We start from the raw sequence: 27,924 nt of genomic DNA, 5'->3' as shown, positions 1-27,924 counted from the left end.
AATCCCTGTGACATAGGCACTACATATTACAATAAAGAAACAGTAATAATAATAACAAAGAGAAAAATACATAAGAAACAATATATATATATAATCCTACTATACATATATTAACACGTATATGCATATGCAATCTTTATATTTATTTACAAAGAAATACATACTATTTTAACATTCTCCCTCAAACTTATGGTGATATCACCAAAAATTTATCAAGTAGAAAGTCAAACTAAGGGAACGGGAATGGCTTGGTAAAGAAGTCGACCAACTGATATTCCAATGTGACGAAAGGCAAGGTGATAGTCTTCTTCAAATATTCTTCATGCACATACTGACAATCCATCTTGATATGTTTAGTTCATTAATTTTGGAGTGTCCACTGTTATATATATATATATATATATATATATATATATATATATATATATATATATATATATATATATATATATATATATATATATTGTGTATCTAAGTTAGTAACTAGGGTTGGTCTAGTTAGGATTAGTTTTTTATTTTTTTGTTGAGATACGACTAGTCAACACTTGTTGACGAGTCAATATTGAGAGTCGTTGGAGGTCCAACGGACCCCCAACGTCTCTCTCTTGAGTCTCTTTTCTTATGTATAAATATGGGGTCAAAACCCCACCATTTGTAATGTTCCTTGCATGTGTTGAGATCAAAATGAAATTGTTTTCGGAATATTGGGAAGCATGCCACTCCAAAATTGAAAGTGTTGAAGCTCTCTTGCAATTTTTATTTGAAGTGCTCATGATTGGTGGCATTTGCTTGGTGGTAGAGTGCTCGCGACTTCCACCGTTACTCCTATTCTTTTCTCTCCTCTTTCTCTATTCTTTTCTTTTCTTTTTTGTACCCTTGTAAAAATGGATGACTGATAATGTCACCATAAAACCCATTAAGCTCAATGATTCTAACTATATAACATGGGTTTCAATTATGAAGCATTTTATATGGGGAAAAGGGTTGTTGGGATTAGTGGATGGGACCGATCCGAAACAAAAATTAATTCTTACCAAAGTAGAAGGTGAGAAAAAGGTACCTCTTACGAAGGTTGAGAAAAATAAGGCAATGACCACTTATAAGAAAAAGTGAAAAGAATGAAGAATGGGACATGCCAAGATTATGTCTTTGCTCATTAGTCGCGTCGACATCAAGAAGTTTTCAAGTCTTGCTAAATTCGAACATGCAAACAATGCATGGGATTATCTTAATAAAATATATTCTCTTAAAGATATTGCGCATGTATGCAACTTACAAGATAAGATACGGAATATGGTTCAAAGGGACAAAAGTATTAGAGAATACTATAATAGTTGGTCCGAATTATGGAAAGAATTAGCTCTTCTTAAACCAAAGTGGTATTATCCGGAAGACAGAACTCTGTTAAAATCAAGTAAATACAGAGCAATTTTTTTAATTTATTAATGGATTGAGATCGGAATTTAAATTCACCAAATCCGCTCTTCTTTATCGAGAGAAAGTTCCTTCGATAGAAGACACGATAGAAGAATTAAGTATGGAGGAAAATGGTCTTAAAAAGAGAATCACTAAGAGTGATGATGACTCGGTTCTAGCCGTATCTAAACCGAAAAACTATGTTTGTACCTACAAACCTCCACACTATGGAAAGCCAAATGATGAGAAGCAAGGCAATGAGTATGAAAGAAAGTTATTTGCTACTATTGTCGTTAACCGGGACATGTCAAAACATATTGTGTTAAATTGAAGAAACCTTATGAGAGAAAGTTGCCTCTATTGGATCTCCACGGGAGTTGAGTGAACCATCTATTGGAAACATGTCATTAACACAATTAATGGAGGCTCTTTAACCTCTACTCAAAGGAGCATCTTCATCCACTGGAGTCGTGGTCTCTTCCTTCGGCTTCTCCGATTCTGGTAAATCTCTTTGGCTTCTTGACTCAGGTGCCTCTTTTAAGATGAGGCCAAATAGTGATATGTTGTCTGAATGTCATAACTCAAGTAGGTCAAATATTTTCACCGCCGATGGAACATTTCTTGAAATAAAAGGAATAAAAAATTTTGAAAACATTTCTCAAAACTCAAAAAAAAAATTGTATTCCAAAAATTAGATATATTTTTAAACTAAACTTAAATATTTTATATGTTTCTCAATTATCTGAGCATGGATGTAATATTTTCTTCTCCTCTCGCGGTTGTCGAGTGCAAGATCGTCAATCAGGGAAGCTGATTGAGGAAGGCAATAGAAAAGGAGGCTTCTACTATATGGATTTTTTGAAAATACTCAAGAATACATTTTGTTGTAATGTTCAAAAATTGGATTTGAATCTATGATATAAGAGACTTGGCCATCCTAGTATATCCAAGATTCAGTTTTTTTTAAGATCAATTTTTTTTTAATTTTGAAAATTTTACATGTGAAAATTGTATTCTTGGTAAAATGAGAAGATTACCATTTCAAAAAAGAACCTTTGTTTTTTCTCCCTCACTTGTGTTAATACATTCGGATGTATAGGACCTGCACCGGTTATATCAAAAGGTGGTTTTATATATTATGTAATTTTTGTGGATAATTTTACGAGACACACATGGATTTATTTCCTTAATCATAAGTTTGAAGTTTTCTTATATTTTCAAATATTTCATAATTTAGTCAAAAATTAATTTAAGAATGATATTTTCATCTTTCGCACTAATTCAGGGAGAGTTTTTATCAAAAGAATTTAAAGATTACCTAGACCTATATGGTATCACACATCAAAAATCATGTCCTTATACCCTTCAACAAAATGGTTTAGTTGAAAGGAAGCATAGGGATATTATAGAAACAACAAAGACTTTACTTATTACAAACTGAGTACCTAAAGATTTTTAGGCCGAAACCACATTAACTGCAGTTTATCTTATTAACAAATTGTCATCCTCTTCCTTAAAAAATGCATCTCCTATTGAAAAAAATTTCAAACAAATCCCTGATTATCCTAGGTTAAGGGTTTTTTGACGCAAGTGTTTTATTTTTACAGACAAAAATGACAAACTCTCTCATCATGCTATTCTTTGTGTTTTTCTAGGATATGCAAATAATAAAAAAAGTTACAGATGTTTTGACTTTAAAGTTAAAAAGCTATATGTTTCAAGGAATGCATCTTTTTTAGAAAAAGAAAGTTTCTTAGAAACCGAGAAAACTAAGGAAATAAATGAGTATTCTTTTTTGTTGGATTTAATTCCAAAGATTAGTGATTGTGATATTGATGAAGACCAAGAAGTTAAAAATGATTTGATAAGTGAAAAACCATCTCATAAAGATCAAGATTGTAACCAATATTCCAAACATGGTAATTTATAACATCCATGCGCTCTTGAAAAATATGCCAATAATGAAAAAACAGAGAGATACAAACGAGAAGGTCAACAAGAGTGTCAAAAATTCCTGAAAAAATTGTGTCCTATGAGTCATTTTCACCTAAGTATCAAGCTTAGGTTGCATCAATACATTCTCATATAGAACCTTCCAACTATGCTGACGGAACATCCTAAGTGGGTAGAAGCTATGAGAGTGAAATTAGATGCCTTAGAAAAGGCGAATACTTGGACTATTTATGACATTCCCCCAGGAAAGAAGCCTATAGGTTGTCGATGGGTGTATAAAGTTAAAACATGAGTGTTAGAACTCTTGAAAGGTACAAAGTCAGATTAGTTACCAAGGGATATTCCCAAGAGTATGGAATAGATTATGAGGAAACCTTTGCTCCAGTTACTAGAATGACCACAGTTAGGACCTTAGTAGCTCTTGCTTCTGTGAAAAAATGGCCTATATATCAAATGAATGATAAAAATGCATTTCTTAATGGAAGTTTGGCTGAAGAAGTTTATATGTAAACACCGCCTGACATAGTTATCCCTAAAGGAAAAGTTCTTCGCTTAGACCAAGCCCAGTATGGTCTTAAACAAGCATCAAAGGTTTGGTATGGCAGGTTTAGTTAAATTATGTTGGATATTGGATTTCAATCTTGTTTGACTCACACATCTTTGTTTGTTAAAATTTTTGATGCAGGTATTATTATCCTTCTCCTCTACGTGGACAATATGATTATCACTGGAGATGATAAACAGGGAGTTGAATACATTAAAAGGCTTCTCACCCCTATTTATACACAAGAAGATAGTGGGAGAGAAGAGCTCTTAAGGAGCTCTCATAAAGAGTCATTGGAGCTAATCCAATAGCTCTAATTGTAGTCATTGGACTAGCACCAACATTTATACCAACTAGTCAATATCTAGTTGGATCTTGACTAGTTTAAAGTCTAGTTCAAATTGAACTAAACAAATAATAAATAAATAAATAAATAAAATATTACATATATTATATATAGTTATATTTATATTTTTAACAATCTATGCCTAGAACGTCTATGGCTATTGGATTTGCATGAAAAAGATTTTTTAAAAACCCAAAACGGTGTTTTGGTGAATCAGTTTTGAGAAAAAGTTTTTTGAAGAGAACTAGTTTCAAAAAGGCAAAATCGATTTTTGTGAAATGGTTTTCTTGTTTGATTTAGATTGTTGTGAGCATGTTAATAGATTATATCATGTTAGAAAAGAGAATATGGATGTTATCATGTCTGCAAAAAACTGAAATATCATGATTTAGTTTATTTATCATGGGTACTTGTACCTGGACACGACATTTGTCGTGTCTTATATTATATTATATATTATATTTTCAATATATAATATATATTTTCAGTATATTTTAGATATATAATATATATTTTCAGTATAATTTAGATATATAATATATATTTTTCAGTATACATTTTGTCGTGTCCCCTTACCCATATTTTTTGGAATTGTCGTGTCATACCCTCTGTACCCATACCCAGGTGACATAGGAATAACAATAAAGAAAGAGAATAAAAAGAGGAAAGCTCCCATGAATTTTGGAAGTTGGAGACTACTTTAAGCATAATCTATCCCCTCATAACTTACTTTGGATCCTGATGCACATGCATCCATTTCAGAAAGCTCTTGAGCAATGTCCTGAGTTAAGAGGAAAAATCTCTGTAGGACATTAAAAAATAAAAATAGATTAGATAAGGCCACCGCTATTCAGAAACTACAGGTAACAACAGTTCAACAAACATTTTGGATGAATTATAATAAATGATTCTCATCGCATTCAAAGATCCATTTACAGACAATCAGCAACCCAACAATCCACTGCGATTACTGAGAAAAAAATCTACAAGCATAAGGATGTAAAATGAATGTACTGTAATGAAAATTTTCAAACCTGAAGCTTCAACACGTCATATAGGTAGGCTATATTGAACATTGAACAATGAGGATGCCACATTCACGAGGGTACACTTTCCCAGGTTTAGACCACAGCAACCATGAAAGGCGCCTATATTAAACCTTAAGTCCATTTTGACAATATCACTTGCATGAGTATTCTCAGACCCACAGTGACTATGCCATGTTGACCAGTTTGTTCTGTCCTTGCTGAAGGAAATTTACAATGACTTTTAAAGATGGCCATGCTCTGTATGTTCAGGAAACATATGGAGGAAAGATGGCAACAATGGGTAAGTGTACCATGATCCTTGTAAGTTTTTCAATCAACAAATAATAAACAAAATAACAAGTTTCCCGTCATAAGGGCATTTTTCTTAGTACCTTCTCACAACCCTCTTGTAATCCAAAGATTATGTTCATATGGGTAGTACAATTACCAAACATATCCCCTTTACAGTTGGAAACATGACCCATAATTTAAACAAATATGAGAATCTTAATCTCCCGGCTAACGTCTGTGGAAAAACTGATAAAGTGACCAACAATCCAACATATATCAGATAGGGCCTGATCGTCTTTATTAATTGTTCCCTCAAAACTGGTGTCAGCACTATCAAGCTAACAGCTTGGTAGCTATGGCATGTTACCAAGCTCTGGTTGCCAAGGATAGTTGTCAGGACTTTCAAAATGGCAGCAAGGCTAAATTCTAAGAAAGGCTACTATCACTTTGCTACATAAAACAATTTTACACGGCAGTCTGGCAAATGTACAAGCAGCAGGTCCCCAGAGATCTGGAACACGGTCAGTAACTATATACGAGGCATTTGAGCACTCACTATGTTCAGGAAACATCCGAGACGAGACAGTGAGAACTAGTACAGTTTGGTTCTTGAATGTTTGTCAACCATGTTCTTCCTTAGTTTCTTCTCATATCTTTCTCTTGTGGAGTCAAAGGTTTTTCATCAAACAGGTTTAGCAATTAATGAATACAGCATATTACAGTTAAAACAAAGATTTAAGGTCTTAGTGACTAAAATAAACCCCATAGAAATTTTCATTCACCATCATCCCTATTACTCAAAAAGGATTTCCAAGATTGATAAAGAATATTTGAGAGATAAACATAAGGACTTGGCAAATATCTTCTAGAGGAAAGGTATTCGCTAACTCTATTTTTTGGATGTGTCAAAACACAAAACAGGGGCAAAATTTTCAAGTATCCCCTCAACATCCCAAATGCCACTCGAGCTTTCACAAGACCATTCAAGATAAAAAAAACTCAAGTTTGTTCCTATTCAAATTCTGTGTGCCTAACATGAAAAGGGATGAGTGGAATATTCTGTACTATGGGCCCCAAACCCACGACCCAAAATCCAGCATAACCTAGCATACCTAGACATTTAGGAAGTTGAAAACCTGCAACCTGAAACAGATTTGGAGACTATAGAGCTGAATATGCACTATAAACTTTCAGGATTCAGATGCAAATATTTTCTTGACAGCTGATCCTTGCCGCATTCTGGTTGCTGATAATCCCCCTTATAAGGAGATAATTCCTTTACCAATTCAGAATCATTAAAGACAATCCATCACCAATTCAATCATGGTACAGACACACCAAGCTCCCACAATCAAAGGATAAATTATTTTGCACCTAGATGATCACAAAAAAGCAATAGAGGTTGAGCCTCCTTAGCCTGCCCGAGCACTCAATCAGAACCAGCAGCAAGAATACCATCAGTTCCATGACCAAGTGGTTATGAAAAAATGTCTTTAGCATGAGATACATCAAACAATGGTACAAGACAACTTTTAGGGTGGTTTATCCCAGAGTTACCGGAAGCTTCTTAGCTATGTCACATGGGTGCAGGTGCGGCGCAATTTCAAAAATTTTGGACACGGGGACTCGGCTATATATATATATATATATATATATATATATATATATATATATATATATATATATATATATATATATATATATAGCCCATTAGGGGACACGGCTAAGATCATGTGTCTTGATGTTGATAACATTCCAAGTGAGTAACAAATATCTTGCTGTATACGTCAACAGTTGCACAGATTGTGCAATGCAGTGACTGTGCAGTTGCACAGTCTGGTTATATTTTTTTTTTAAATATATATAAAAAATTGTTTTTTGTTTTTTTCCCTAAAAATGGACATTTTTGGACTCAATCAACGTTGACCGAGTCCAAAACAAGGATCGACAGCCGAGTCCGTGTGACATAGCTTCTTAGGTAGGTGGGAAGCTCGTTTCTCGGAAACTCGCTTCGGAAGCACGATACTCCTCGCTTCGGAAACTTCATGGGAATCTCAATTCCCCCACGCTTCTTCTATGCTTCCTACACACATGGTTTATGCTTCCTATATGCTTTTCTCATGTTTCTTTTCATGTTTTTCATGTATTTTTTCTCACGCTTGCACTCACTTTCCATGTACTTTCTTTAAATTAGTAACCATCATTGTTAGATTTTAACAAAAATTTAACTCTTTTACTGAAAAATCATGAAATATAAGAATAATCAATTTTATTTTAGTTTTTATTTGTTTCTTATTTGATTCCTATTCAATTACCATATTACTTCATTTTTTTTAATATTTCGCTTTTAAATTGATACTTCACTTCCCGCTTCCTATAAATTTTAAAATGCCTCACTTCTGCTTCCCATATCATTTCCTTCTTGGTTTATCCATAGGTAATCAGAAACCAATACAATATCCTAATAGTTAGCAACAACAAGAAGGTGAAGTAGAATCCTCGTAAACTTCCACCATATTGTTATTATAATCAGTCATAATCTCGGTCCCAGGATTTTATAAGCTGGGGAAGATCTCGCAATAAATTTAATTTTTTTTTTATTTTCTTGAGCAAATATAGGGAAAATCTCAGTAAATTCATAAGCAGTGAACATCCACAAAATGACAAAGAGCTTGTAAAATTTAAAAACAATCACTCAAAGATCAACTATTAAACTTCTCTGTTAGACGAACACTTTGTTAAAACTTAAAACATATGTACTTAAGTACATTATATATATATATATATTACTTCATACCCAATAACGGGTATTTCTGTAAATCTGCCCAATAGGGGTAGTATTGTCTTTTATTTCTTTCTTGTTTTCTTTTTCTTTATTTCTTTTTTTTGTATTTTTAGTTTTATCTTTTTTCTTTTTATTTTAAATATTGTAATGCATTGGGGGTCCCAACAAAGAGTCGTTGGGACCCCCAACGGTCATTAATATGATCGTTGGGGGCCCAACGACTCCTAGTTGGGCCCCCCAATGCTGTCTCCTTTTTCAGCCATCTCTCTCCCTTTTTCAGCTGTATAAATAAGGGTGTTCACCCCATTGTAAAGTAGGCTTTTCCAAGCCCTTGTGCTCAATAACATCTTCTTTTCTTTTGTAAGCCCTTGTTGGCGCTTTTGTATTTGTCCCTTGTGGACTTGTTCATTGCGATTGCGCTTGTGATTGTCCTTTCCAGGACATTGTGTATGCTTTAGTATTCCTCATATCTATTTTTGCTTACTTCATTACATGGTGTCAAAGCTAGGTTGTGCTCTTGATTCTTGTTAAAGTCATATTTGGTTCTCTTGTGTGATTTGACATCTCTCTCCTTGCTCATCCTCTCTCTAAATCACTATAGAGGGTGAACAAAAGATAGATCTTTCTTTCAAGCTAAATGGTACAAGCCATATGGTAAAGGCAAAAAGCTTTGGGGTTATGTGATGGGCACCATTCCGAAACCTCAACTTCAACTTACCAAAATGGAAGGAGAACAAGAAAAGGCTTTGGAAGGAAGTGCACGAATCAAAGCGATAGAAGAACATCAATCCAAGATTGAGGATTGGGAAAGTAAACATGCAAAGATACTAGTAATGTTTATGAACAATGTGAAGTTAAAAATTTAAGCAAACATTGTCAAATTCCAAAGAGCTAACGAGGCATGGTTCTTCATGAAAGGTATGTACACTCAAAAAGACCTCGCTAGACAATTCTTTCTTCAAGAAAAGATTTGCACCATTAAGCAATGAGACATGTGTTCGTGACTACTTTAGCTCTTTTAGTCCCTTATGGGATGAGCTATCTATCCTAGAACCCAAGTGGGTGGCTAGTGAGGATGTAGAGCTTAGAAGAGAACAAATGAAAAAAAGAACACTTTTTCCAATTTCTACATGGGCTTAGGCCCGGCCCGATTATGAGCAAGTTAGATCTTCTCTCCTCCATAGAACTAAGCTTCTTCCCCTAGAAGATGTGATTGCCAAAATATGCCAAGAAGAAACCCGCCTTGGCATGATAAAAGGAAGAGATGAAGTCTTAGCCATATCCAAACCCGGCAACCATGTTAAGACCTACAAGCCTCCACAGTTTGAGAGGCAAAATGACTATAACGGTAACTATAAGAAGGTCATATGTCACTATTGTCAAGAACCGGGACACATAAGACCAAATTGTCTCAAGATAAATAAAGCTCCCAAACCTATAGTTGCTTCCGTTGAAGAAACCACACCAAGGAAGGAAGATTCAACCAAAGGAAAGATTCTTTTTTTCTTGCTCAACTATCGAACCCGCTTCAAATTCTACTCAAATCTCCATCTACATCGCGTGCCGCCATTGCCTCTTCCTCTCCTCCAAGTATATCTTATTAGATCCTTAACTCAGGAGCTTCTTTTCATATGACACCAGTTGAAAATGCGCTATCTGGTTTAAGTTCTAATTCAAAAACCTCTTATGTTTCAACTGCCAATGAAATATCTTTACAAATCAAAAGTGTTGGAACATTAAACTTTTTAAAAAAAATTCTGGTGCCAAATGTTAGAGTTGTTCTACAACTAAATTTAAACATTTTTTCTGTTTCTCAAATTTTCGATCATGGATGTGAAATCTCCTTCTCAACTAAGAGGTGCTTTGTGCAGAATCTCTGATCCGAGAAGCAGATTGGGCAAGGCCATAGGAGGGAGGATCTTTATTACATGAACAACTTGAAACTCCCCACCAACTCTTTTTGTAATTATGTCCAAGATAAAAATATTGATACTTGGTACAAAAGACTTGAACATCCAAGTTTCTCAAAAATGTACCATTTTCCCCGTTGGAAAACAAAATTGTAATGAGAAAAATTTTGTTTGTAAGGATTGTATTTTTGGAAAAATAAAATTCACTCCACTTCCAAATAGAACTTTTGTGTCTAAGAGGCCTTTTGAATTAGTCCATTCGGATATGTAGGGCCCTTCTCTCGTCGTATCAAAAGGAAGATACTCATATTATGTTACTTTTATTGATGACTTTACTAGATATGTATGGATTTATTTTCTTAACTTAAAATTTGATGTCTTCTCATTTTTTAAGAAATTCCATATGATTGTCAAAAAACAAATTTTAAGTAATATATTTATCCTTAGATCTGTATCGAGTGGAGAATATTTGTCAAAGGAGTTTCAAAATTATTTAGAAACCAATAGAATTTGCCATCAAAAATCTTGTCCAAGAACTTCTCAACAAAATGGTTTAGCCAAAAGAAAACATAGACACATTATGGAAACTACTAGGACTCTTCTTATTTCAAAAGAAATTCCAAAAAGTTTTTGGGCCGAAGCCGCTCTAACATCAATCTATTTGATAAATAGAATGATTTCATCATCTTTACAAAATATATCTTCCTATGAAAAACTATTTGAAAGAATATCTGATTTCAATAGATTAAGAATTTTTTGTTGTAAATGCTTTGTTCTTTCACATAAAAGAGATAAATTATCACCAAAAGCGATTGAATGTGCATTCTTAGGTTATAGAGAAAATAAAAAATGATTTAGATGCTTCGACTCCAAAAATAACAAACTACATATATCTAAAGATGTAACATTTTTGAAAAATGAAAATGGATCTGAGAAAACTAAAGACATTAATAAAAGTGAATATGCTTTCTTGTTTGATGCGAGAGAATCGTTTACGGTGGTTTGGACATATTCGGCGAAGGCCTAATGATGCTCCAGTTAGAAGGTTGGAGAAATGGGAAAATATATTAGTTAAAAGAGGTCGGGGTAGGCCTAGGAAGACTTGGATGGAGATGATAGGAAAGGATATGAATGCTTTGAACCTCACCGAGGACATGGCGTTGGATAGAAATGATTGGAGGAAAAGGATTCATGTGGAAGACCCAAAATGAATTTCTTTTTTGGTTCATATCGCTGACCCCAATTGTTTTGGGATGAAGGCGTAGTTGTTGTTGTTGTTTGTTGTATGCTTTCTTGTTTGATCTTCTCCCTCAAGAAGAATTGATTCCTAATGAAAATTCGTTGAATAAGAAGAATTGATTCCTAATGAAAATTTGTTGAATGACCAAGAGGACACTCCTCTTAACAATATTGAAAATGATAATGTTGATGAAATAATACATGAAAACGATAACAATGATAGTAGACCAATTCAAACCTATATTTGGCGTGGTCAACAAGTTCCCATGAATGCCTTGGAAAAATACTCTCAAGATTCTAGCATAAAGGAAACCTCACTTAGAAGATTCGATCGTATCTCCAATCCTCCTAATAGGTTTGTTTTCTATGATTCACTAACACCAAAATATAAGTCATGCCTAATTGCGTTACACTCATTCCATGAACCATCCCACTATAATGAGGCTAAAGATCTTCCCCAATGGGTTGAAGCCATGAACTTAGAACTTAGTGCCCTTGAAAAAGCAAAAACTTGAAAAATAACTTCATTACCTATGGGAAAGAAATCTATAGGATGTAGATGGATCTATAAAATCAAAACTAAGAGTGATGGGTCCTTAGAACGCTACAAAGCTAGATTAGTACCTAAAGGATACTCTCAAGAATACGGCATTGATTATAAGGAAACCTTCGCGCTGGTTGCAAGAATGACTAGTGTTAGAACCCTTATTGTTGTCGCTTCTATTAAAAATGGTTTATTTATCAATTAGATGCTAAAAATGCATTTTTGAATGGTAAACTAAATGAAGAGGTTTACATGGATCCACCGCCAAGGGTATGTATTGGTAATGATAAAATTCTTAAACTCAACAAAGCTTTATATGGATTAAAACAAGCTCTAAAAGCTTGGCATGATAAATTTAGTAATGTAATGACACGTTTGGGTTTTCGTTCATGCTATACTGACACTGCTTTTTTGTGAAAAGTACAGGGTCTTCGGTGGTTATTCTCCTATTTTACGTAGATGATATGATTATCACTCAAAGCGATAAGCAGGGAATTAATGATATTAAGAAAGTTTTAAAAGAAATCTTTGACATGTCTGATATTGGATTCTTAAGATATTTTTTAGGTATTGAAGTGGCGTACTCCCCCAGAGGGTACATTCTTTCTCAAATGAAACTTGCAGCTGACATTTGTTCAAAGTCCGGCATTTCAGATGACAAGAAAACAGAAACCCTTGAAGTTATTAATGTCAAATTGAGGTTGGAAGATGGGACACTTCTTGAAGATCCTACTCCCTACCGTCAACTTGTCGAGTCTTTGCCATACTTATCTATCACTCGGTCAGACATAGCTCATGCATGCACCTACAACCGTACACATGAGTACAGTCTTAAGAATCATCAGATATATTAAAAACACTAGAACAAAGGGAGTTTTTCTTTCCTCATTTTCGTCACTTGATTTATTTACTTATACTGATACTGATTGAAGAGGAAATCCCGATGATAGAGTCTCAAGTATAGGTTTCTGTGTGTTTTTAGGTGACTATGATTTCTTGGAGATACAAGAATCAACACAAAGTATCATTGTCCTCAACAGAAGCTGAATATCGTGCAATGGCCACTACAACCATGGAGCTTGTGTGGCTTTGAAGTCTTCCTAGTGATTTGAGCATAGTCATCTCTACACCTTCGAAGATGTGTTGTGATAATAAAAGCGCAATTTATATCGCAAGCAACCACACCTTCCATGAGCGTACTAAACACATTGAGATGGACTGTCACTATGTACGTGATGAATATCTAAGAGGAACTATCGCATTTCCATACGTTACATCCGAGTACCAGTTGGCGGACTTCTTCACCAAAGCTCTTGTTGCTCCTTGTTTTATGTTTCTACTCAACAAGCTTTCGGTCATCTCCCCGTAAAGCTTGAGGGAGGGTGTTAAAACATATCTACTTAAGTGTGTGTGTGTGTATATATATATATATATATATATATATATATATATATATTACTTCATACCCGATAATGGGTATTTCTGTAAATCTACCCAATAGGGGTAGTATTGTCTTTTATTTCTTTCTTGTTTTCTTTTTCTTTATTTCTTTATTTCTTTATTTCTTTATTTCTTTATTTCTTTTTATCTTATTTTTAGTTTTATCTTTTTCTTTTGATTTTAAGTATTGTAATGCATTGGGGGTCCCAACTAAGAGTTGTTGGGACCCCCAACTGTCATTAATATGACCGTTGGGGGGCCAACAACTCCTAATTGGGCCCCACGACACTGGACACCCCATGACACTTCATGGACATATTCAAACTTGTGTTGGATGAGGTCAACACGGCATCTTTAACTGATTTATTCCTCTTTACAGGTTTAATCTTTTTTTTACTCTCAAGTGTTTTTGCTTTAAATTTTGCCACTTATTACATCAAATTTAATTTTTAACTTTCAAAAAGTAATATTTTTAATCTGATCTGCACTTAAAATGATATAGCATTTGCTACTTCAAATTAAGAATTTTGGGAGCACATGGTTACATGCTCAACACACACACACACACACACACACACACACACACACACACACACACACACACATACGGTCATGTCCCTCACAAAAGCCTTGGGTAGTACCAAGTGTGCCCATATTGTTAAAATGTGTTGATATATATATATATACAAGTGTATATATTCATTATATTATAGAATTTTAAATTGTTTTTATTCCCTTTGTAATAGGTAATACCCTTTAGAGGTATTGTGGCAATTTTGGACATGTAATAGGCTCTGCCCATTAGGGGCAGAATAGTAATTTTGTACATGTAATAGGCTCTGCCCTTTAGAGCCAGAACTGACCTCTTTTTTTATTTTGTCCTTTACACTTTTGTAAAGGTCAGTTTTGTCTTTTAGTTAATATAGCTGTTGGGAATCTCCACAAGCTATATTCTTTTAGTGAATATAGTAGTTGGAAATCTCCAACGGCTATATGGCTCCACTTGGCCCTCTTGTTTGTATATAAATAGGGACCTCTTGTCCCATTAAATGGGATGCTTTCCTAAGCATTCTATCTCAATAAAGATTTTTTTTTATGTTTTTTGTGTTCTTTTGTGTATGCTCTTTGGTGCCTCTTATGAGCTCATGTATTTGTCATTGATTGACTTGTGTATTGCCCCTTTGTGGACTTGTGCTTGTGCACATTTAAGCTCTTTGTAGTCATTGTATGCACTTAGGTGCTTTTGTATTGCCTTTCGCATTTGTATTGTCCCTTGTAGGACTTGTTCTTGTGCTTATAAACATTATGGTTTGCTTTCCGCTTGATTTCATTACACATCACATCCCGTACCAGTGTCCATGTCTATGTGACATAGTTGTTATTGGGCTTATCGGTCGGTAGTCCACAGTAATGGTCATCAAGCTGAGTAGGCTCACCTATAAGATGGCCTCCAATAATGGGACAAAGTTGGTAGAACAATAACATTGAACCAAGGAGCATTTTTGTCACTTTAACATTTTGGTGATAATGGCATAAATGACAGTTTCTTTGTTTGCCTTTAGTTTGTGTTTTCATATGTTAGGAAGATGAAGAAAGAAAGGGGAAGGAGATATAGGATTGCACAGCAAGAAGATGCAAAATTTATAGATTTATAACTGTTAGGGTGTTGAATATGGTCAGTGAGCTCCAAGATATGATATCCAAAAATAAATTGGCAGTAGGCAACCAAAGCATCTTGCACAAACTTTAGTTCCATCTCTTGATGGAGAATTTTGTCATAGTGTACCAACTATAAGTGTCTGGACTTCACATTGGATGTCACAAAAGCTCCAAGGAGAATACAGGCTCATTGGGCCGGTCACACGAGGTGGATACCCCGCCTGATGTCAGCCCCTAGGTATAAGGTCCATAACACTTTGCCATAAAAAGAACCAGAAATATTTTTGCCCTTTGTTCTATTGGAGCAATTAGGCGCCCTACTTGTGTTTATATCTTTCTTCCAATCTTTGACAGGAAAAAGATATTTGATAATTGATAATTTTCACGTAAATATATACATGGAGAGCAACCTACATGCTCTTACAAGGATGCAATCTCATGTAAGGCGCTTATGCATCTATTTGATATTGTATGTCATCTAGTATATAATTTTGACAAATAGCTTTGACATGAAGTGGCACAGAACCTGAGACACAACTAAAGGTTGAAAACAATAAACAATAAACAAAAACCAAAAGCATTATCACAATGCATTTAGCCCAACACAATAAACCAATGTTGTCAGTATTGGTGTGTATCAACCGATACGCTAAGTCACGCGGACTCGGCTAAAAGGTCGATGCACCCGCGTCGACACGCCTTGACACAGGTGCGGTGTTGGACACGGGGCGGACACGGTCAACGAAGTGTCAGACTCAGTCAATGCACCGGGGCCGAGTTTGTCCACATTTTGGACTCGGTTAACTTTGACAGAGTCTATTTTTGTCTATATCTATATATATTGTCAACTTTGACTGATCAACTTATTGCCTTAAAATTTACAATCTTATTATTCTTATATATATATATAGCCGTGTCCCTGTGTCCAAAATTTTTGAAATTGCCTTGCACCCGTGTCGCACCCATACCCGTACCCGCACCCATGTGACATAGCCAATACGTATTGTATCGACAGAAAATCGATACGCTTCACCCTTGAACCGGCTATTTTTTAATAAATATAAAAAAAATATTTAAACTTATTTTTAATATTATTTTAATGGATTTAACATGCATAACGTTCTGATTGACACATAATATTTTTTAATTATTTTTTGGCCGATTCAAAACGATTCACTTGAGTATCAGTATCAACTGATTCACCTAAATTGTTGGCCAAATGATACAAGGCCGATACCGATATCGATAATGACAACATTGAAAAAAACAACAAACTGATACATTTACAAGAACAACAAGAGGTAAGAAAATAAATAATTCTATTAAATCACAAAAATATACAAAATTTACAAAACGCATCCGCACTACAAACCATGGTTGCTAGTTGAGGAAGCGGGAGCGGGAAGCGATACGGGAAGCGGGAGCGGGAAGCGAGGCACTTTCAAAATTTTAGGAAGCGGGGAAGCGTGGGACCACTTAGGACCGATTTGGGAAGCGTCTCGGAAGCGACCTAGGAAGTGTCTCGGAAGCGAGGGGGAAGCGAAAAAAAATAAAAATAAAAAATAAAAAATACAAAAAATTGAAAAAAACAGGAGAAGCGAGGGGGAAGCGTGGGGGAAGCGTGATGGGAAGCGTGCTTCCCATTAAAGGGAAGTGCGTCCCCCATTAAAGGGAAATGTGTCCCCCATTAAAGGGAAGCGCGCTTCCCAAAAAAGGGGTTCGGAAGCGCGACGTTTCGCGCTTCCGAAGCGCGCTTCCCCTTTTAGCTAGGCGCTTCCGGTAACCCTGCTACAAACAATCAAGCACACACTCAAATTTACACCCATCACAGACTCAACTATAAAACAAAAAGGAGAAATACATAGATTATGGAAGAGGTCATCTAATGGCTACTTTGACAAGTCAAACTAGCCGTTGGAGCAATCCCAACAACTAGTTGGCATTCAAAAAATTACCCAAAAACCAGAAAATAAAGCATACAAAAATAAAATACTTAATCATTTCAACAATGACCAAAAAGAAATAAAAAAACTAATCCAACCTTAAGTATACATTAAGTATACTTAACCTAAATCTAATAGGTATACATTAAGTATACCTTGTCTCAAACACATGAACGATAGGTATATCCTTAGTATACCTTGAATATATAGGACAAATACATAAATATAAGGAGAAATACATCTAATTATACATGATTATACTTAGGTATATACCAATCAAACAAATATTACATATATCTTAACAAGATTTCACATTGAACTTCAATAAGAATGCACAAACAATGTTGTAAGTATCGTACCGCATCGTACGATATGTATCGTAACTATGGGCAAAATCGATATGATACACACTCGTATCACGATAGGAGTGTGTATCGTATTTGTATCGGGTGTATCGTATTTGTATCGGGTGTATCGTATGATAATCATAATGTATCGTGTGATACACCTTCGACGCACTTTAAAAAGGGCTGAATCGTATTTTTATTTTTGGGTTTTAAAGACCTCTTGAAGGCTGAATTCCTCATTTGTGTAGAGGTCATTAGAGGGGTATCAACACTTTAGTTGTCAAAGGCGGCGCCTAGGCGACCTAGGCGCAGCCCCACCACCTAGGCGACCTATATTACTGCCTACGAATCGCCTAGGCGCCGCTTTTTTGGGGGGGGAAGTTTTTTTTTTAAAGACATATCATTTGTTTTCTTCTTCAAGGAGGAGGAGGAAAAGAAGAAGGAAAAGACATGTTATTTATCCATTGCTTTTATTATGTATATTGTTGAGAAGAAGAAGGCATATTATTTGTCTATTGTTTGTATTATGTGTATTGTTGAGAACAAGAAGAAGAAGAAAACATTATTTGTCTATTGCTTGTATTATGTCTATTGTTGTGTTAATTTTTTTGTATACATGATTCTATAATATAATTGATTTATAGTATTGAACGACATATTATTTGTCTATTGCTTATTGTTGATTGGTTTTATGTTGTATACATGTTTCTTGTTATGTTTTTTATGTTCTTTTTGTTTTTTTTATTCGGGGTACCACTTAGGCCGCCTAGGCCTTTTTAAGGGCTCACCGCCTAGGCTCCGCCTAGCACCTATGATAACTAAGATCCACGCACCCTAGGAGTTGTGAGAGCGATTTACGGGCCGATCAGTGCGCAAGAGAGGGCTTTTGCGGTTTGAAGATGATTGAGGTTATATTTTCAAAAAACTTGGTTATTTAACACTTAAGTGTTCATAAACTTGGTTATTTTGTTTTTTATTTATGTAATATGAAAGTATGAGTCTTGTGGCATGTTCTTAATTGCAAGATATTTAATATTTTGCATTGTTCTTGTGAGATAGTTGATGTTTGATGATGTCTTATGCAGCTCATAGAGACATAAATGTTTCATATGTGATTTGATGGTTGTATTTTATACAATTCATCATTGTTTTATGTATTATGATTTATTTTAGATTTTTTTATTTCTTGGTTTTTTTTAAAAAATTAAACATTTTTATTAAAAATTTACAATTCTTTACGATATGCTACAATACCTATCTTATTTTGGGCCGGACCGATACAAGTAACGATATGATACTTACAACCTTGTGCATAAAAATATATTATGCATAATTTCTATCAAAGTCATGCATTATGAAGGTTGCTAGATATAGGGAAACGGTGTGGAAGTGACATACAAGCCAGTGGGCTGGTTGTGGGTTGCAAGTCATGACCTAAAATGGAGAACACCATAACAATGAGTGTGAGAATATTCATTAATAATTTTCAAAAAACTTCTTGAACCACTCTAGGATACAGAAAAGAGTAGATACCAATTGACAATTTAACATATCATCATCAATTTATGTAGAAATGCCACCAATTAACCAAAAGAATGAATAACTCTCCAATAAATATCATGTTTCTTATGCATAGTTTCCTTACAAATGACTAGTGGATATTAAGCACAGGAATATCACTCCACTGTATAACATGTTCTTCTATACAGTTTCCTTGAGAATGACTAGTGGATAATATTAATAAACTATAATATAAGAAGAAATCTGACAGAGACAGTGGGCAGGTTCTAGGTTGAAAGCCATGACCTAAAAGAGAACTTCATAACAATAATTATGAGAATATTCACCAATAAATTTCAAAAAACTTTTTGAACCACTCGATGATACAGCAAAGAGTAGATATCAAATGACATATCATCATCAGCTTATGGAGAAATGCCACCAATTAACCAAAAGAGGGAGCACAGGAATAACTCCAATAAATATCATGTTTTTAGTACATAGTTTCCTTTAAAATGACTAACGGATGGTAAGCACAGGAATAACACTCCAATAAATAACATGTTTTTTATACAGTTTCCTTGTGAATGACCAATGGAGGCTAAACTATAATATCAGAAGAACGTGACATGGAAAGCACAGGTTCACTAACAAGGATGTCTACAAAGTATGACCAACTGACTCACTCTCATAGAACATCTTACCATGGGGTCTATGTAAGTTGTAGCATTTCTTGGTTTTCCCTCTTCTCCAGAATAGTCCAATTGTTTGGGACCAAAAATAAAAGGTGACCATGCCTACAAATGCAACAGAACAAATTGATTGAAGATGAATCAGCCCCAGTTAATCATTCACATATTTCTAGTAAAGAAAACAAAAAGGAACCCAATAAAAGAAGTAGCACGCAAGTGATTAATGATGGTACCTCAGAGACGACAACTAAATCAATTGATCCACTGGAAGCGGATCCTGGACTCTCTAGAGTTGGCAAGTATACTCGAGGATAACACTGCATTAAACATAAGAATTATGTCAGCATCATGGACAGTAATCAGTCTATCCACTTCAACTAGTGATAATATAGTTGAGTCCAAGTTTTTTTTATTTCCCCTAGTAAAAAACATCTAGCCTCAATTATAAAGATTACCGTTTCACTGAACTAATAAAATTAGTCAAAAGGACCTTTGAACCACACATCTTAGCCCATCAGAAATTAAGAATGCATAATCACGGCAAAATAATTGGGAAAAATAAAAAGGAACCTAATGAACACTTCAGATGTTAATTACCTTCTCCAGGTCCACCAGAAGTTTATAACTTGCCATAGTCAATTCCAAAGATGAGCCATCCTTAAGGATCTGGAAAACTGCATCAAAAGTTTTCCTTGGCATTGACCAACAATTACAGTCAGTACATAAAGTGGAGGAAAGAACTCAGGTTCTGTTTTTTTATTCAATAGTCTTGGGCTTAAGAAATTAAAAATATCATAAAAACTAAACATCTCCCTAACAAGCAAAGGCACGTAAATTATATTAGACAGATGAAATGTAATTTGGTTGTTTGTCACCCAATAAAACATTATCTGAACATTATGCAAACTTATTAGCCAGGGCATTGGAATTCTTTCTTGGATCCTCACTCAAAAATGTATAATAACAATTAAAGGATATTACACTTGGACTAGATTGACCACACAAGCATATATATTCTAGTCCATCAAAAATAGCTTAAAAGCACAAGTTATAAGGTTAAAATTAATATTGATGTTTATCATATTGAATTGAATGTAATGTGTGCAAGAGGATAGACAAAAATGAAAGAAAATACAAACATAAGGTTCATTGAGAGATTCAGTACTGGGTTGACCAAGTAAATTACTATCTAAAGAAAGAAGTTTAGGACATCAGTGACATGTTCAGCCAAAAATGGAAAAGAAAAAATAGACACCACGCTACAATCATCCACAGTTTATGACCATCCGCAATAGAGCTGCTATTAAGAAAATGCTGAAGAATATAAAAGAAAATATTGAATTGGGAGTGAACGAATTCATCACACTGCATGGAGACATTCAACAAAATTAGTACTTACACATTCTTCATTGTGAAGAGCACTTTGTAATTTCCCAAAGGAAGCTAAACATAACAAAAAGAAATGTTATCCAGAATCACAACATGAACAGCTTCTCCTAGGAAACGAGAGAGGTAGAAGTTAAGAGATCTATTGACATATCAAAACAGTTGCTAGTAACAGAACTTCAAGCCGAACTACAAAAATCAAGAAGTTCCACCACCATACAATCTGATCTGGTCTACCAGAGGCAGTTATGCCACTCGGATCCATGTCCTCTTTTACACATCATTGGTGCCAACTGAATCCTCAGAAAGGAAAAAGAATTTATCTTGAGGGTGGAATAGTGGGGCTGCAATACCTATTAGCAAGCCATACAACAGAATTGTGTTGATGACTGTTCAGCTCTATCCTATTATTCTCGGTGTCCCACAACATAAGCAAAGAGGCGAATCAAGAGGTACTAGAGGGGAAAAGGTGAGGATGATTGATTTTTGCATGCCCGTTATCTATACGTCAGACAAGATAAACACACATACGGAACCTTCAAAGGGTTTCTGGAGTAGCATAGACCAGCATTTTGGCTATGATATCTATATTGGGTCACCGAGGTAGCCCCAACATATCACCTATCACCTGCAGCTCCATTCCCTGACCCTTTTCTTGCTAACAGTTTTTGTTGGTCATACTCAAACTTCTTCCATGCAACAATTTTGGCAATGAACAGACTCACATCAGGGCCTCAACCTGTTTCTACTCTTCCTTTTTCTGTGTTTTCGATGCCTTTCATGTGATGCTACCTTCCCAATGCAGACATATCGAATTTCCCTTCTTTGCTATCCAAGCTCATTCCCTCCCTCTCCTTTCCCCCTTACCTAGCACCATCAAACACTCCCTTAATCGGTTAATGCCCCTACATTATTGCCTCAACAACCCCTTCCCCCAAGAAAATCCCTTACCGATTCCCCGGGCATTAGATGGAAACCTTCGCTGATCCTTCACCCTTACTAAAGTGTCTCGTATAACCCCCCATCCTCGTGAATCAGTCATGTGACTCAATGCACCCTTAATTTTCCAAATGTTTGTGAACTTCAGCAGTTACATAAACTAAATCGCCGTTCAATTTTACAGAAGCACAGTTTAGATACACGCACGCATGCACACACGAAACAAACGAACTAGCCCCAAGCCACAACCAGATATGCAAGAACAGAGAAAACAGAGAAAAAGAAAACAATGGCGATGAGGTAGGTGTGAAGAAGAGACCAGGTAGGAACGGATCCGTTGCCGTTGACGATCGACGCCGATCGAACAGCTTCTAGGAAGGAAAACCCTGAGGTTTCGATCGATCAAAAGACGATAATGAAAAGGGAATCAGACGATCCCAATTTCACACAAATTCAACATGGAAAGCCCTATTGATTTTGGGGGTTGGGAGAAGGGGAAAGCTCACTGTCTTCGTGGATATCACGGGCGTCCTTGCAGCCGGAAGACTCGAGGATGGCCATGAGGTTCTCCTCGGAGAGGGAGCCCTTCCCTCGTCCGCCATCGCCACCCCTCCGATTCACCATCGGAGCCCAGCAGCAACCCTAAGTTCAAAAGGAACGCCCGCCAAGAATGCTGCGCGGGATCAAATAGGAGCGACGTACGCCACCGCCATACAAAGGCACGTATTATACCCTAAAATAACGCGATATTTTCATAATATATCCTGAAAAGAAAATTATAAGGTTTTTGTCGCGGTGAAAATTTCCCTACTTGGCTTTTCATGTGTGTGTTTTGTGGGTCTATGTCTGTGTGTAGGGCTGGGAAGCAAGACGTGGCGCTCGTGGCTTGAGTCATGGTCGGATAGTAAAGAGCTTGTTCAAAACCATAGTTACAAATATCGCTAGCGAGAAATTGCCTGAAAGTTTAAAACAGCAATTTCTTGTGAGATTTTTAAAATACCTCAAGATTTATGAAAAAACATAAATACCATGACTTAAATTTATTAAAAAAATAAAAAGAAAATCAATACTAGACTCTAACATAGGGATGGCAGTGGACCGGGGAGGGGCGGGGGACAAGGTCTCCACCCCTGCCCCATCTCAAAATTCTACCTTCCATCTCTGCACGAGTTTTGATTTTAACCTTCATCCCCATTGCATGTCTTTCATCCTTGGTTCAAACGGAGTGAGGTAGGGTGGGGCTCCGTTTTTCCTCAGTCCATTGTCATCCTTAAAGAGTATTTTAGTATTTTATTAAAAGGAATCGAAGACGGGATTGGGCAGAAGAAAGCGTAAGTTCATCCCCGCCTCTATCCTCTCACCGGTTTTGATTTTAACCTTCATCTCCGCCACCATCCCCAGTCTAAGCAGGGTGAAACAGGACGGAGCCTCATTTCCTCCGGTCCACTGCCATTCCTACTCTAACATTGATATAGGCTGGGGATAAGGTGCTGCCCCCTTTATCTCATGTTTAACTATAACTGGGTGTGCAGATGCCTTTAACTGATGAGCTTAGTAAGAGCTTGGATGCCAGTGACCCCACACAGGGTTTACCTCACTAGAAAGCAGGCTAATTAAGGGACCCCGTTCTTGGCGAGTCATGAAAAAAAGAGATACTGATACGGCCTGGTGCTATATTTAGAAGCCACTGAATGAGGCTGAAAGCTTCACATGCTTGACATAACTCTACGATAAATTTAGAAGGTTTTGCCTCAAGTTGATAGCCACGGGCTTGATACGGTTCAGGTTCGGTGCTTGACTTTGAAGCCATTGGAATAGGTAGCCAAGACTTGAATACGTGGGTGCTGGTGAATCGTTCTTTGATTACCGTACAGGTGGACAATTCTACTTAATTTTATACTATAATTTTATTGTGTTTGATATTTCATCGCACAAATCCGTTGTAGTCTAGTTGGTTAGGATACTCGGCTCTCACCCGAGAGACCCGGGTTCAAGTCCCGGCAACGGAATTTATTTTTTGTTAAATATATGCTTTTTGTAAGAGGATCTCGCTACTCGTCATTTAATGGGATTTTTTTTAATTGCAAAAAACGGTACATTACTTTACGATTTTCACAATTTGAATTTTAGGAATCATCTAAATTTAGGTTTTGGGAAATAAGAACTGTCTAAAGGTGGAGCGTAAAGTCCCTACAAGATTTATGACTTTATTCATATATTTTTAAAGGCCAACATAATATGAAAGAGACACCATACTTTGAAATATCACCTCATTCTAAAAATGTTGTGTTTTTATCATGATGTTAACTTGACAAAACGACTTGAAAAATATTCTTGTATTATTTATTTTGCATGTGTATATTTTATCTTTTTTATTTTGTATTATCATATACTGTGATATTTTCTTAAGAAAATCTAGAAATTATATATATATATATATAGTTGAGATTAGGGGTGGCAAAATCTGACACGACTAGCCAACCCACTTCTTAGTCGGGTTTGGGTTTGGTTTCAACGGGTTCGTATCGTAAACGGGTCGACCCGCCTAACATGTTTATTAAACGGGTCGGGTTCGTGTTAGGGGTATGCCAACCCACCAACCTAGCTTAGCCGTTTAATAAACGGGTTAGGCAGGCGGGTCAACCCATTTACATGAACCTGACCAGCCAACCCATTTACCCGACCCGCCAACCCTTTACCAGAACCTGACCCGCCACCCCGCCTGCCAACCAGTTTACTCGACTCGACCCATTTATTAAACGGGTTAACCGTGTCGTGTCAGGTTACCTGTTTAATAAATGGGTCAGGTTCATGTTTGCTACAGCCGGCCCATTTAATAAACGGGTCGGGTTCGTGTTGAAGTATGCTGACCCGCCAACCCGACTGGATTGCCAGGGGTTTTTATGTTTTTGCAAAATGTATTGGGGGGAAATGGAAATTTTCATTTTAGGGTTAACATTTTATCAGTATTGCAAATTTGGCCACCCTTTTCTGAGTTTCCTGACGTGGGGAACACCTTTTCTGCATAGTGTCAATCAAATAGAGACCTCCGGTTAACCTCCAATATATTGGAAAAACGTGACTTTTGAGTTTTCTATATTGTTCTTTTGAGTTAAAAAATGCCTATTACCCTCATAAAAAAACAAAAGGGTATTTTAATTATTTCAAGGTATTATTGTTACTTGTAACCTGAGTTAATGGTCAACGGGTGTGGGTCTCTGTTCGACAGTTTTCAGAAATACAGAGGTTCATATTAGAAAATTTAGAAAGGTGCGGTCCTTTTTGGAATGAGGGGCAAAAACGAGGCCCCTTAAATGAAATTTTGTCAAGAAAAAAATGAGGTCCGGACAATGGGCCCGGCATCTCGAATGGGCCGGGCTTGGGCCTAGTTTCAGAAAGAAGGCCCGACACAATCCGGAAACCCCACCTCACAAAATCTCGGATCAGGCCAACCTGCGGGTTAATGGGCTATATATATATATATATATATATATATATATATATATATATATATATATATATATATATATATATATATATATATATATATATATATATAAAGTAATGGGTTAGTGCTAAATGAAATGCAGTTTCAACCTCATAAATGTGTTGGGTATGATCGATTTATGAAGAATCCACACCTAGATCATGTGTATTTGATGAAAAAAATGATATTTAGAGCCTTAAAATTTTACAAAGATTTTGGACCATTGATTTTTAGAACGTTATAAAAATCCACCTGTGTGTCGGAATTGAACACTTAAAGAGTTGATTCTTATAAATCAAGTAAATAGATCACATCTATAAGGTCAGAATTTAGAAATAAATCTAAAAAACCCCTAAAAACACATTTAGCACGTACCATTGCTCTCTATATATAAATTGAAATCAGGTCAAGTATGAAAATTGACCCATCTTGGATCCCATCTATTCTTTTACATATTTTAACTTTTGGTTAAAAGAACCTGACTTCAAAGAAAGGAATGTGAAATATTCTAAATATAGAATGACTTAAAACCCGGCCTGATCTGAATTAGGCTCATGGTCCTAACAGGTGGGCCATGGGTTTTGTATTAAACCCGAGCCCGACCAGAACTGGGCATAGGCCGGACCGGTTGAACAACGGGTCGAGCTTGACCAGGCCTGGCCCGTCAATTGCCTGGTCAAGCTCATCCACTAAACGGACGGGCAAGCTAGGATGACCCAGCCCTCCCATTGTCCAGACTTACTCACGGTCTGCCTAATATGACACGTGTGGAACTACTGTTACATGTAGAGAAGCATGGATTCGAAATAGGAATATAATATAATTTTATAAATTTTATTTCTTTTTTCTATACGTCATTTCTCATTCATTTATAGATTAACAAAACCTATCTTAACAGATACGACCGTCTTGGGTAATACTTAAGAAATCAAAGTATCTTAGACTATCTCATGAATAGGTTAGAAACAAATTGACAAGCGAAATTTATGGTCTAATTGCCGATTAATTTGGAGCAAAAATATGTGATTCACTTGCTAAAGCTGCCCTGCCGAGATAATTTCTCATTTAACTTGAGCATTAGGAAAAAGGACACATTGTGTATCGAACTCTTAACATCATTCAACTTGAAAGCCTTAAGCTTACCCACCTAACTAGGTGTGTAGAGCTCTTGTGGGTGTTTTCATTTATACTTATATATTGAAATCCTAAAAGTGAAGATTTAGGCCAGAAATCTTCCAGGAATCATTAGGAAGATCGTTCACCTTCAGTTTTGAGAAGCAAGGTTGGAACATGCCCTTAATATATATATATATATATATATATATACTGAAATATGAGAACTGAAAATATGGGCATTCCATCGTTTTTTTTGCAAATGCAATCATGTGGATGGGATTGGCATGATGAATTTGCTAGGAATAAATCATTGGATCGTATATTTTTGATGAAAAAATATGATTTTTGAATGTTTGAATATTTATGAAGAATATGAGCCATTGATTTTAAAGCCTTAAAAAATCTTATTTATGCATCAAAATCGGATGATTTCTTATGAAACCAAACATGTAGATCACATCCATATGGTTAGATTCAAGAAAAAAGGATAAAAAAATCATAAAAATTATTGTTCACACATTAGTTCTTATATTTTCAGTTCTCATATTCTAGTGACTATATATATGATGAAGAAAAACCCTCACCGAGAACTGAGTCACTTAATGGGCCCGCGAGGACACAATAACCCAGCCTTACCTGCCCCAACCGTGATAAATGGAAGCTCTCATGCACCAGCAAGATTAGATCTTTGGCCTTCAGCTTGACACAAAGACCCTGCTGATGACATGAGTGACCATCGCAGTGGTCAAACAAATTGTATGATTTGGTAACAGATGATCAAAGTTCAGAGTTGGAGGGCCAACCAATCGGTTTCTTGTAGAGATGCCAATCTATACAGGAAAATGCATTGAATACTACTATTCGATTGCATCCATTTATACTAAAAAAACTGCAGCATTATGTTCAATGCCAAAATACCATTATGCAGACATTTATGACCCCTTGCTGGATATGAGAAAAGAATCCACACAAATATGGTTCCAGTCTTGCTTTATTGCTTAGATAGTACATACCTCTCCTAACCTTTATTCTCCTCAGTATAAAACTATTTTGAAATTTGAAAAGCAAGAGCATTTATCTTATGCTTAAAGAAAAAAGGACAAAGAAAACTTCTTAGTTATTTATTGCTGCACCCATTGGACTTGTTCCTACCCAAAAAAAAAACCTATTAAAGATTGAAAACCAGTGGTCCACTTGCGGTTGAGGTTGGCACACCTTCCTCTAAATGGTGAACCTAGAGATATTGTAGTTTATCAAATACACATTTAATGCTGTCCAAGTTCAAAATATAGACATGGATCACAGAGTTATTAAGTAATGCAGACTGGGTAAGTGTCTCTTACCTTACCAAGGTCCTCT

The 27,924-nt window shown here is 35.9% G+C and overlaps 1 protein-coding gene and 1 non-coding gene across 2 annotated transcripts in view; one reads left to right on the top strand and one right to left on the bottom strand.

Annotated features, from left to right (window-relative positions):
* SNI1 (negative regulator of systemic acquired resistance (SNI1)) overlaps positions 1–22,586 on the bottom strand; it is a 43,771-nt gene extending 21,185 nt beyond the window's left edge. Inside the window, exons 1-6 of the mRNA XM_090007109.1 lie at positions 22,469–22,586; positions 22,282–22,348; positions 20,235–20,328; positions 19,871–19,954; positions 19,650–19,742; positions 4,990–5,061 (exon numbers count right to left, since the gene is read on the bottom strand). Coding sequence (XP_089863235.1) covers positions 4,990–5,061; positions 19,650–19,742; positions 19,871–19,954; positions 20,235–20,328; positions 22,282–22,348; positions 22,469–22,586 — 528 coding nt within the window. The remainder of the gene's footprint in view (positions 1–4,989; positions 5,062–19,649; positions 19,743–19,870; positions 19,955–20,234; positions 20,329–22,281; positions 22,349–22,468) is intronic.
* Positions 22,587–23,898: 1,312 nt separating this feature from the next.
* On the top strand, positions 23,899–23,971 carry TRNAE-CUC (transfer RNA glutamic acid (anticodon CUC)). Its single transcript has one exon. It is a non-coding gene; the product is annotated as a tRNA-Glu (tRNA).
* The last annotated feature ends 3,953 nt before the right edge of the window (positions 23,972–27,924 follow it).

The sequence above is a fragment of the Nuphar pumila genome, chromosome 5, assembly GCF_984573655.1.
Source record: "Nuphar pumila chromosome 5, dmNupPumi1.hap1.1, whole genome shotgun sequence".
Lineage (NCBI taxonomy): Eukaryota > Viridiplantae > Streptophyta > Magnoliopsida > Nymphaeales > Nymphaeaceae > Nuphar > Nuphar pumila.
Note: the sequence above shows the minus strand (reverse complement) of the source record. Positions and strands in the feature narration are given on the sequence as shown.